Source organism: Hemiscyllium ocellatum, chromosome 19, assembly GCF_020745735.1.
Source record: "Hemiscyllium ocellatum isolate sHemOce1 chromosome 19, sHemOce1.pat.X.cur, whole genome shotgun sequence".
NCBI classification, from domain to species: Eukaryota; Metazoa; Chordata; class Chondrichthyes; order Orectolobiformes; family Hemiscylliidae; genus Hemiscyllium; species Hemiscyllium ocellatum.
Window position 1 is genome coordinate 56,977,558 of NC_083419.1, and position 12,496 is coordinate 56,990,053.

The 12,496-nt window shown below is 40.1% G+C and overlaps 1 protein-coding gene across 1 annotated transcript; it reads right to left on the minus strand.

The window, feature by feature from the left end:
* Positions 1 to 7,878: 7,878 nt before the first annotated feature.
* LOC132824809 (lactosylceramide 4-alpha-galactosyltransferase-like) lies at positions 7,879 to 9,000 on the minus strand. The gene has a single exon (XM_060839552.1). The coding sequence runs from the start codon at positions 8,998 to 9,000 to the stop codon at positions 7,879 to 7,881; it is 1,122 nt and encodes a 373-aa protein (XP_060695535.1).
* Between the last annotated feature and the right edge of the window lie 3,496 nt (positions 9,001 to 12,496).

Genomic DNA, 12,496 nt, shown 5'->3' on the forward strand with positions numbered 1-12,496 from the left:
TATACTGGAGTGCTGTGGCAGATGCAATGGAGAGGTCTTTGGGTGTAGGGGTGGAGAAGGACCTGATTTCTCTTCTGGGCTTGCCCAGTGTGTTCCCTGCAGATACGCATAAGAAAGAACTTTTCAATATCCTCACTTTCTACGTAAGAAAGAATACCTTGCTAGGTTGGGTATCCAAAACGCGGGCGGGTCTGTCGGGTTCACGGAAGATTGTTATGGAGCACATCCCCTTGGATTTTCTCACAAATATGGTACACCACAAAACTGAGAATTTGTATAAGACAATGGCAGCCCTTATGGGAAAACCTGGACACAGATTTATCTGCCACACTAACAAGGGCTTTTATATAGCCGTAACATTTGTGTTTTACGAGTCCGTTATCCAGAGAGGAGGAACTGTGAATGTATGAGTGTCTTGTTTAGCTGAGCTGAGTTATTACTATTTATTAGTTTGTTGTTGGTTACTATTTATTTATTTCGTTAAATGGCCAGTTTGTTTTTTTAATTCTATATTTTTCTATATATGTTTATACATTTGTACATGAGGGTGGGTTGAGTTTTTTTAAAAACTTTTTTTGTACTGTTTTGAATTGTATTGTTTTGTATTTGTAGTTGTAGTAATATTAAAACATATTTTAATTGAAAAAATATTTTTTAAAAAAGGGCCAATGCAAAAATATAATTTCATGAAGCTAGGCTGATTTAGACAGAGACAACAGCAGTGAACAAAGACATATTATTTCAAAATGGAAGAAGAAATTCACTTTTTCCAAAATTAGTGGATGGAAGTAGCCAATGTGACAAACTGCACAATCAGTATTCCCAAGTATTCACAATCAATATTCCCAAGTCTTGGATGACCTATTTTGTAGTAATAGCATGGAGGAGGGTGTTCATGGAATATATTCAATATAGTTTTCTATGTTAACATGTTGAGGAACTAAGTAAGCAATAAGATATTTTACCCCCAGCAACATGCAATGAGAGTGTGTTAATCAATAATAGAGTAAAAGAACCTGCAAGGAAATAGTTAAAACACTATGATATATTTACTTGTGAATCGTTCAGTTAAGATCAAAACCAGGGCTTTAGAAGATGCATATAATGGATGCCTTGGTTTCCCAGAATTCCTTACCTTCTGGAACAGTCCACATGGAGTGGAATGCAGACAAATTCAAGAATATCACCGTACAATGTCATCTTAGGTACAATGTACCAAGGTACAAAATCTTAGTTACAGAAATAGAGAAAGAAATGTTTAAAAGGTTCAGTAGTTAGAACTGCTGCCTCACAGCACCAGGGTCTAAGGTTCGATTCCAGCCTCGGATGACTGTCTGTGTGGAGTTTGCACATTCTCCCTATGTCTGCGTGGATCCCCTCTGGGTGTTCTGGTTTCCTCCCACAGTCACAAAGATGTGCAGGTCAGGTGAATTGGCTATGCTAAATTGCCCATAGTGTTAGGTGAATGAGTCCGAGTGGGTTCCTCTTCGGAGGGTCGTGAGATATTTGTATCATCGATAGTCACAGGTGAGGTGCCAGAAGACTTGAGGTTGGCAAACGTGGTGCCACTGTTTAAGAAGGGTGGTAAGGACAAGCCAGGGAACTATAGACCAGTGAGCCTGACCTCAGTGGTGGGCAAGTTGTTGGAAGGAAACCTGAGGGACAGGATGTACATGTATTTGGAAAAGCAAGGACTGATTTGAGATAGTCAACATGACTGTACATGGGAAATCATGTCTCACAAACTTGATTGAGTTTTGTGAAGAAGTAACAAAGAAGATTGATGAGGGAAGAGCAGTAGATGTGATCTATATGGAATTCAGTAAGACGTTTGACAAGGTTCCCCATGGGAGACTGATTAGCAAGCTTAGATCTCATGGAATACTGGGAGAACTAACCATTTGGATATAGAACTGGCTCAAAGGTAGAAGACAGAGGGTGGTGGCGGAGGGCTGTTTTTCAGACTGGAGGCCTGTGACCAGAGGAGTGCCACAAGGATCAGTGCTGGGCCATCTACTTTTTGTCATTTACATCAATGATTTGGATGTGAGCATAAGAGGCACAGTTAGTAAGTTTGCAGATGACACCAAAATTGGAGGTGTAGTGGACAGCAAAGAGGGTTACCTCAGATTACAACAGGATCTTGACCAGATGGGCCAATGGGCTGAGAAGTGGCAGATGGAGTTTAATTCAGATAAATGCTAGGTGCTGCATTTTGGGAAAGCAAATCTTAGCAGGACGTATACACTTAACGGTAAGGTCCTAGGGAGTGTTGCTGAACAAAGAGATCTTGGAGTGCAGGTTCAAAGCTCCTTGAAAGTGGAGTCGCAGGTAGATAGGATAGTGAAGGCGGCGTTTGGTATGCTTTCCTTTATTGGTCAGAGTATTGAGTACAGGAGTTGGGAGGTCATGTTGCGGCTGTACAGGACATTGGTTAGGCCACTGTTTAAATATTGCGTGCAAATCGGTTCTCCTTCCTATCGGGAAGATGTTGTGAAACTTGAAAGGGTTCAGAAAAGATTTACAAGAATGTTGCTAGGGTTGGAGGATCTGAGCTACAGGGAGAGGCTGAACAGGCTGGGGCTGTTTTCCCTGGAGCGGAGGCTGAGAGGTGACCTTATAGAGATTTACAAAATTATGAGGGGCATGGATAGGATAAATAGGCAAAGTCTGTTCCTGGGGTCGTGGACTCCAGAACTACAGGGCATAGTTTTGGGTCGAGAGGGGAAAGATATAAAAGAGACCTAAGGGGCAGCTTTTTCACGCAGAGGGTGGTATATGTATGGAATGAGCTGCCAGAGGATGTGGTGGAGGCTGGTACAATTGCAACATTTAAAAGGCATCTGGATGGGTATATGAATAGGAAGGGTTTGGAGGGATATGGGCCGGGTGCTGGCAGGTGGGACTAGACTGGGTTGGGATATCTGGTCGGCCTGGACGGGTTGGACCGAAGGGTCTGTTTCCATGTTGTACATCTCTATGACTCTATGACTCTAATGGAGGGAGAGAGAAAATAGAACAAGAGACCAGTTACCTCATCAATATTAGGAAAGTGATCAGATCTATTGTTAATGGTACTGTGACAAGAGTACTTAAAATATCATAATTTGATTAGACAAAGTCAAAATGAATTTAAATAAGAGAGATTATGTTTGACAAATCTATTAGCAGTTAGTGGATACGATACTTAGATTCTCAAAAATACTTCAAAGTTATGACAGAAAACTAGATCTCTTGAATCAAACTGGGATTGCAATTAGATTAGATTCTCTATAGTGTGGAAACAGGCCCTTCAGCCCAACAAGTCCACACCAATCCTCCGAAGAGTAATCCACTCAGACTCATTTCCCTCTGACTAATGTACCTAACACTATGGGCAATTTAGCATGGCCAATTCACCTGACCTGCACATCTTTGGACTGTGGGAGGAAACCAGAGCACCCAGAGGCAACCCACACAGACACAGGAGAAGGTGCAAACTCCACACAGTCATCCAAGGCTGGAATCGAACCTTAGACCCTAGTGCTGTGAGGTAGCAGTTCTAACCACTGAACCACCGTGCCGCTGAACCTTTTAAACATTTCTTTCTCTGTTTCTGTAACTAAGATTTTGTACCTAAGATGACATTGTGTGATGGTATTGTATACTTTTTACTGTACTCTTGTACCCTGTACATGAGTACATGTGACAATAAAATCTGAAACAGTGAGTAGGGATAAATGGTTCAGCTTTGGTTAGGTAAGTGATATAGTACAAGCTTGGGCTTCAGTTACTTATAATCCATCTTTGTGTGAAGAGACCAGGTGTAATTGCAAAAGATTTCTGACAATACAAGTGTCAAAATAAGCTGTGCAGAAGGTGCATGGAAATGCAAAAGGAAGTTGAGTGAGTGGGCAACGCATGCTATATGTAACATTTTACAGGAAAGTGTCAAGATGTATGCTTTGGAAAGAAAGTAGATGGCGATAGACTTAAGGTTGTATAAGGCGAGGATCCAAGACAGGCAGTCAAGAAGTACGCTGCTGCAGTGTTATATGTTGATACTATGGCTTTAAGGGGTATATTTAGTCCTGCTTTTTTTGATGAGATGTTTTAAGACAGAGATGTGGAGCTGTCTATTGACAACTCTAAAAGTAAACAGCCAGTGAGGCCTTGGGGTTCTTTTTGAAATTTATAATAATAGAAGCAGCCTGAATGGGTGTGGTCAAGCTCCCACTGAACTGGAGTGTTTAGTTTTAGCTTTCAGCAATTTGCTGCTGGGGTCTTGAAGAACTGGAAGCCATTTTTTCTCTCTCTAGGTTTCAGCTAAAAGCTGGTCGTTGTTTCACACGCAACTGCAACAACAGGAAGAGAATCTGTTTTCTGAGTTTGCCTTTTACTATATTGGAACATTAGTTAATAATGTATTATTCTGCTGGGTTTTGCAATAGTGCGAAGTATTCAAATTTCTTCTTTCTTTTGTTGTATGTTAACAATAGTGGATGAATAAAGTGTGTTTAGCTTGAAATCCAGTAGTTTGACCAATTGGATCTGGAATGAAACACCATGCACTTGCCTTTAACATAAGGAAGAGTTAAATCCTAGGCTATCTTCTTAGTATATTTTGAGAGGGTCTGCTCTGGTCCACACAGTAAATGTGGAGTTTGGGAAAAAAGGAGAGGAGAAAGCTTTTAAATTATAAAGAGTTAATTTTGAGTAAAATCTGGGAGTGTGTCTCCAATTGAGCAACTCACATCCACCAATAAATCACTTTCCTTCTGAGATAAGAGGATTCAGACCTGTGTGGGAGCGTTAACCAGAATTGCTCAATGGAATATGAAAAAAAAGGGACATCACAGTTACAGTTAATGGCTTGTTGAGCAATAGCTGTTAAGACCTGGTTCGGCCCCAGTAATTTTGAAAAACATAAACTTCTAAACTAGCATGGAGGAGAAAAGAAGTCACAGGCACAGGAGAGCAAGCTGACTTATCCATAAAGACAAAGAATTTCTACTTTCTTACTGAATAAACTGAATGTTCAGAGTGAGGGTGACAGTCAGAGTGAGAGAGACAGAATGAATAATTAGGAAATGAGTTAAAGTGGAAAATCAAGTGGTAGATCTTTTACAAGATTGATTGCAGAGTTAAAATCAAAATTAAACATAGAACCAGTAGCCTTTTAGGAAGCCAAAATAACCTAACTGAAAAGGCAGCTCCCTGGTGGCAGCAGTCATCTAGGTTCGAAACGTTAGCTTCTTTCTCTCCATGGATACTGCCTGACCTGTTGTGATCTCCCAACATTTGTTATTTTCAGCTCTGTTAGGTGGGTACTGCAGGGGTTAGAGTGCATTGTTTCCCCCTCAAACTCCATTTTAGTTTATATGCTTTCCATTTCCATTGCTGCTGCAAAATTAGTGACATGGGTGAATTGGTGATGATTTTAGGGGAAAGAAATGAAAGCTCTTTCAAAGCACCTGGTCAAGTAACCTTTGTGGTCGAAGTGAAGGAGACTTTCCTAACACAGAGTGAGTCACTGGGCATTTGGGTCAAAGTGGGAATTTAGGACAGAAGGGGAAAGACGTGCTGCGGCGAGAGAGAGAGAAAAAAACCCAGATCAAGAGATCTTCCTGTCCTGATACCAATGGCAGTATGATATCATGAATGAAGGGAAAGCAGCTACTGGGAACTATTTCGGTCAGTATTAGTTTGGCAAGTGGCAGTGCTTGGGCCTCAGTTATTTACAATCTATGTTAACGGAACTTACTGTTCAAGTGTCCAGAGTTTTAAATTTTTTTTCCCCCTGAGAATTGACTTAAGCTTATATAAAGTTACCCTTTATTTGTTACATAATACGAGACCTAAAATAGCACATCCTCTAATTAGCTCAACATACTGCTCTCAAAAAAAAATCCCTCGCACATTCCAAAAACTCACCTTCCACAGCTTTAGTGCTCAATTAAAGTCACCTATGGCAAATGGGTTGCCATGTTACATGCTTCTCTTCTGATTAATACCATGCCCCATACTAAGATGGCTATTGTGTGACCTATAAATAACTCCAACAAATGTATGCTGCCTCTGAAGAATGTGTAGACTCCTTTACTAGTCATCAATGAGTGGTAGAACTCTAGGAAGTATGGAGGATCAGAAGGACCCTGGTGTGCATGTACAATGATCCTTGAAGGCAACAAGGCAGATAGAAAAAAGGACATTAAGAGGAGATATGAGGCACTTGCTTTTAGAGTCATTGAATACTAGAGCGAGAAGGTTATCATGGAGCCATATAAAGGTGGCAGTTAGGTCACAGCTGGAGTACTGTGTGCATTATATTACTGTGTTGCTATACTATAGGATGTGATTGCACTAGAGAGAGTGCAGAGAAGATTTGCCACAATGTTACCCAGGCTGGAGTGTTTTAGTAACAGCGAGAGACTAGATCAGCTCAGGATGTTTCCTGGAATAGAGAAGACTGAGGGAGGACTTGATCGAGGTATGCAAAATTATGAAGGGCATTATTAGGATAGATAGGAAGAAAATATTCCCATTAGTGCGGGATTCAATAACCAGGGGCATTGATTTCGGGTAAGGGGCAGGAGGTCAAGAGTGGATTAAAAAGGCGGATTGATCTTTTCCCCCACCCAGAGTGTGGTTGGCATTTGAACTCTCCACCCGAAAGGATGGCAGAGGCAGAAACCTTTAAGAAGCATTTCAGCGAACACTTGAAACAGCAGAACATTAAAGGCTACAAACCAAGTGGTGGAAAATGGAACCAGAGTAGAAGGATAATAGATGACCAGTGCAAATGCAGTGGGCCAAAAGGGCCTCCTTCTGTGGTCTGTGACTCCATAAACTATTACTATTCAAATGGACTGGATTACTTTCATCTATGAATCAGCGAACATAAAAAAAAAAGCAAACAATTAGGAAAGCAAATGTTATATTGGCCTTTTATTCCCCACAAAGAAATTGGAGTAGTAGAGTGAAGAATTCTTACTATAATTACACAAGACTTGGAAAATTGTGTACAACTTTGATTCCCCTTAGCAAAAGAAGGTATCTGGTAAGCTTGGAATGAGTGTACCTCCATTCCGAAAAACACTGTGACTATACCGAACTCCCAGAGAGTTCAGCGTGTTAAGGAGGCAGCTCACCTCCACCTGCTCAACTGAACTTAGTGACAGACAATAGTATTGGCTTATCCACCTCCATCCCCATCTGTCAGTAAATATTTGAAAAAAACAGGGTGCATTAGACTGATTGTTGGAAGGGAGGTATTGTGCTATGATGAGAGACTGGGTTATGCTCCTCAAAATAAAATTTAAAAAATGCAATAAAAAATGTTACCACTTCCTGATTAAGAGTTATTGTGTTCAAAAACAGAATCTCGTTTCAAGGTTCTTGGTTCCCAGAAGACTATGAATGCTCAGTGAGAAGATTGAAGGCCAAGATCAAAGGATTTTTACATACTAAAGAATATGGAGAAAGATGGCGTTGGGATGAGTTCAACTGGAATTCAGGTGAATGGTGAAACAGACTTGAACAACTGAATGGCCCACTCATACTTCTGAGGAGGTTGTCCACTCAATCCTGGCAAATATATTACAAATGTGAAACATCTATTTGTCATCAAAACTTATAAAGTCTTAAAGCTTTTCCTATTGACTCAATATTGATTTGTTTCTCAAAATGACAGCTTTACAATTATTTACCTAATACTAACAGCTGACCATCCTCAACATTATTATCATCAAACACAAACAGTCATTGTAAAGTGTGGCTCAACTTTAAACCGCATTTCTTTAAAGCCAAATTTTACATCGGATTAGGTTTGATTTCAATTTGGTTTGAGGTTACAACATGACTTTAAATATGGCAAGCATTGCTTGAAATTTCAGTGGTCTATGTTTCCTGCCAGCTCATTATTTTATACGAGATAGGACAGTAAACTGAACTCAGTTGGTCAATCATCACTTTCGACCCCATCGGAAATGAGGTTCCATGACTCATTTTATTCCATATGTGTACGGCGTAAGAATTCTTCAGTAACTTCTGAACTTCAGACTTGCTCATGACCTCAAAGTATTTTTTCCAGTCCTGCCAACGAACTGGATAGAATGCTTCAGGAGGTAACATCCTTACACCTTTGCACTGTTGAATCTTGGCTATGCTCTTCTTTTGACACCACTTTTTAAGAACACGGGTTACTAACTGGGGTCCTTGGTGGCCCCAGATCCATCCATTGAAGTGTTCAACAAAATTCTTCAAGCAGTTTCCAATGAAATCATGGCCCCGATCAAAGGACAAAAAAGCCGTATTCAGTAAATACTGTTCTTCTCTGCCAAGGCTGTTGGTGAGATTAAGCAGATTTTTCAGAACAATAATGTCAGTGTCTAAGTAAATCCCACCGTATTTCCACAGAAGGACAAGTCTGCAGGCATCAGCGATAGTTGGTATTAGATAAGGTTGCCACCATTGATGCAGGCTGGAATACCATGAAGACAATGGAGTGTCCACAAAAAGATTTTTCAGATCTAATGGCCTGATCTCAATATTAGGAAAACAGTTCAACAAGGAAATCCCAAAGGTTTTAACTTTTGTAGCAGAAAGACCTTTCATGTAAAAGGCAATCTTGGCCTGGGGATGAGATCTTGCTGCAGATTCCAAAGAACACAAGGACAAAAATGTGGGGTTAGTTCGGTCAGAGACCTCCACAAAGAAAATAGTTGTGTTATCATGAGTTTGGGAGTCACCATCGCTATCGTAATTGAAGTCAATGGATGGACATTTGATGTCATTGGATAACCTGTATTTCACAGTTAGACTTTGGGCACCACCTCTGTAGTACAGCAATAATGTCAATGATATCAACTTTAGTAATATCAAACTACATATCCATAACTTACACCAGCAATTATTCTTTGCTTTATTCTTCAGTACTAAATATCTCTTAATGAAATTTTGCTGCTGCTGCTGTTCTTCATCAGACAACTTTGAATGAAAATGGCTCACTTTTCTAACCATTGCGAAGCGATGTTCAAATTTTCAACTTAGATTCTTCTGCAAACAAAAGACAAATACTATCTTTGCTTTTCCAAGTTATTGCCACTTATATTTTAATCAATACAATAAATCAAATTAACAAAAGCAAATTCAATGATTGACAATTTGCCCAAACTGACAATTATGCTATTAAGAGAAAACAAAGTGAAATTAGAATTACATAATCCATCCTATATATTCAAACAGAACAACATTTAAAAGAATATCACAAGAGCACATTGCTAACTGTATACTGATTATACTTCCTTTGATACAGTTGGTGGACATTAACCGGGGAATCACTTGGGGTCCTATAAATAGGATCAGATTGAAGCGTGATTGGGATTAGGAGTACTTTAGTGACATTTTTTGACCCAGAAGCAATAACAGTAAAGAAATTGTTGATTGCTGTAAAGAGGTTTGATGAATGTGTGGTTTAAAGCTTCTGAAAGTAACTTTTAATGTGTTTAATTGTAAAGGGATCAATCATCATTTTTGAAAAAGATATACTGGTTGGTGTACTTACTACAGCAACACTGGATCAGGGAAGCAGTATCAACAGGAAGCAAGTTCAAGTATAAAAGCTATGTTCTGACAGGCAAAAGGCAAGACAGGAGCTTAAGAAAGAAGGCAGTAGGCCAGCTGAATCAGAGTTGGATTCCTGAGCAGTCGAATATGTTTAGCACAGCTATCCCCAAATGATTCACTCCTAACTGATCAAATGTCCAGAATTCAACCATATGAAATATCAGTTCTGACATTAAGTTACCACACCAATGGAATGTCAGAGTTCAGAACATTCTGGAAAGAGGACTGCCATTGTATGGAAGATTGCATGGGTGGAATCTCATTTTCAAAGTCTTGGTGAAGATTTAGCCAAGTTGTTATGATCTCGGTTGATAGCAATATTGCTGAAAACGTGTTGCTGGAAAAGCGCAGCAGGTCAGGCAGCATCCAAGGAGCAGGAGAATCGACGTTGCAGGCATGAGCCCTTCTTCAGGATGCAATATTGGACAACCCCGAGTGAAATGTGGCTTGATTGATCAAGAGTTTTATTTTGGTAGGTTGGTTACCATGGTGGTTATTCATTGAACTGATTCACACAAGGCTATAGTAACAAATAGACATTAACAATCGCTCTTTATGATGTTTAGGTTCTGGGACTCTAAGATGCTTCAATGCACCATTAAAAATAAAATAGACAAAAGTTCAGCTTGTGGTACCCTATTATGTTAGCTTTTTTTGTAATTTTTGTAGCTCATTTCTTAACTGATAAACTAAGCTCACACAAGTGACTGACATCACAGAAGCCAGTTAAATGATAAAGAGGAAAGGATATCAGTAAGATGACCATGATTCTTAAACCAAAAATATATCACCTTGCAAATCCAAGACTGCTCAGCTGTTGTTCATAAAGTCATACCGCACAGGAACACAGTCTCTTCAGTCCAACCAGTCCATGCTGAACATAATTCCAGATCTTCCTGCTCCTGGCCCATATCCCTCCAAACCTTATGTACTTATCCAAGTATCTTTTAAATGGTTCTAACTGTGCCAACATCCATAACTTCCTCAGCAAGTTCACTCCACATATGAGCTACTCTCTGTACTAAAAAAAAAATCACCCCTCATGTCTTTTTTAAAATCGCTTTTCTCTCACCCTAAAAATATGCTGCCTAGTCTTGAAATCCCCAGTCCTAGGGAAAAGACACCTATCATTAACCCTATCAATACCTCTCGTGATTTTATAAACCTCTGCAAGGTCACCTCTCAACCTTTTACACTGCAGTGAAAAAGTCCCAGCCTTTCTTTATAAACTCAAGCCTTCCATCCTGATGAATTTGTTCTGAACCCTTTCTAGCTTTTAGAGATGCCACTGATCAAGCACAGCTGGAGTGCCCAGTACGGTTAATAAGCAGCAATACTTAGCAGGCACACAAATCCAAAAGAAATGCCCAATGAACTTCAAGTCACCAGCTAGTGCCTTGCTGTTGACTGACTAAATCCACTGCATTGTTCATCATCATTCATGGTAAACTTCATAAATTTTATGAAACATGTAAAATCCCTCACACCCAAAATGGTCTGGAACTTGTCAGGATCTTTTCGGACTGTCTATATACTTTAATTATAAACTTGTATCAATGGCAAGTTGAATTGACAGCCACAGAACTCTCAGTTCTTCGCTATTCTTGGGAGAAGTCTCATGTGAATTTTGATAAATCCAAGAGCAGCCTGGTTCCACGCACTGACACCGAGCAGACTACCTACCAGTGGAGCTTGCTCAACTTGGATTAAAGTCCCAAATTCTACTAGCTGTCATTAGCTGTTTAATTACAAGTGGACAGAGAATAAAGGCTTCATCAAGGGATCGCACTCTAGAGCTTCAGTGAAATAAAGACTGGTGACTCTCATGGTCAGATCCTCATCCTTACACCTAACCATCACTGAGTTTCCTTCAGCTTTAACAGAAAGGGGGAGCTGTTAATATCCAAGTAGGACTTTATCCAGACTCAGCCCAGTTCAAAGCTTACCCGTGTACCACCTGCATGCATCATGTGCAATGATTCAGTGTATCAATTGTGGTTCTGTTCGCCAAGCTGGGAATTTGTGTTGCAGACGTTTCGTCCCTGACTAGGTGACATCTTCAGTGCTTGGGAGCCTCCTGTGAAGCGCTTCTGTCGTTTCCTGCCGGAGGAAACATCACAGAAGTGCTTCACAGGAGGCTCCCAAGCACTGAGGATGTCTCCTGGACAGCTGACGAAACATTTGCAACACAAATTCCCAGCTCGGCGAACAGAACCACAACAACGAGCAGCCGAGCTACAAATCTTCTCACAAACTTTGAACACTGAATCAAGCTGTCACCTCACAATTCAAATCTATTGGATACACACTTCCAGCTTTCACCAATTCTGGAGGAGCAAGGGAAAGAATCAAGTTTAGTAACAGAGTGTGCAACATTTTCCTAATAAAATCTTCACTGCCTTGAAAAAAGATTCTGAAGCAAATATCAGCTCTGGACCCATCCCTCTGAAGATCTTTAGATCATATTCAAATGGAAAGAACAGTGAATAATATCAACAAAATGCTACAAATTACAGAGAGCCATGGACACCACTTTGTTCAGTGGAAACATTAGAAGAGAAGCTCAATGTTATATATGTGTCACCAAATAATGTCGGTATTCAATGGCAGATACCACGCTGTGTAAACATACCATTTTTGACAACTTCTGGTCCCAACCTGTACATAACCTTGTCCATTAAGTTTTCTTTCATAAAGATATTAATCTGGGTCAAAAACAAAAGCAGTTCAAGACCCTGAAGGCAATTTGAGAACAATTGGTTAATCCTGGAAGTTTAATCTTCTTTAAAAGCTGTCATAAGAAAGAAGGACTTTCCCCATTTCCGGTGGAATTAACTACATTTTCTGGTCTTCATGAAAATGGCCAGCCACTTGGGCTGCTCTAATGCAC

What these genes read in the sequence shown, in the direction of transcription:
- LOC132824809 (XM_060839552.1), bottom strand. Translation starts at nt 9,000, where the DNA reads ATGGTTAGAAAAGTGAGCCATTTTCATTCAAAGTTGTCTGATGAAGAA.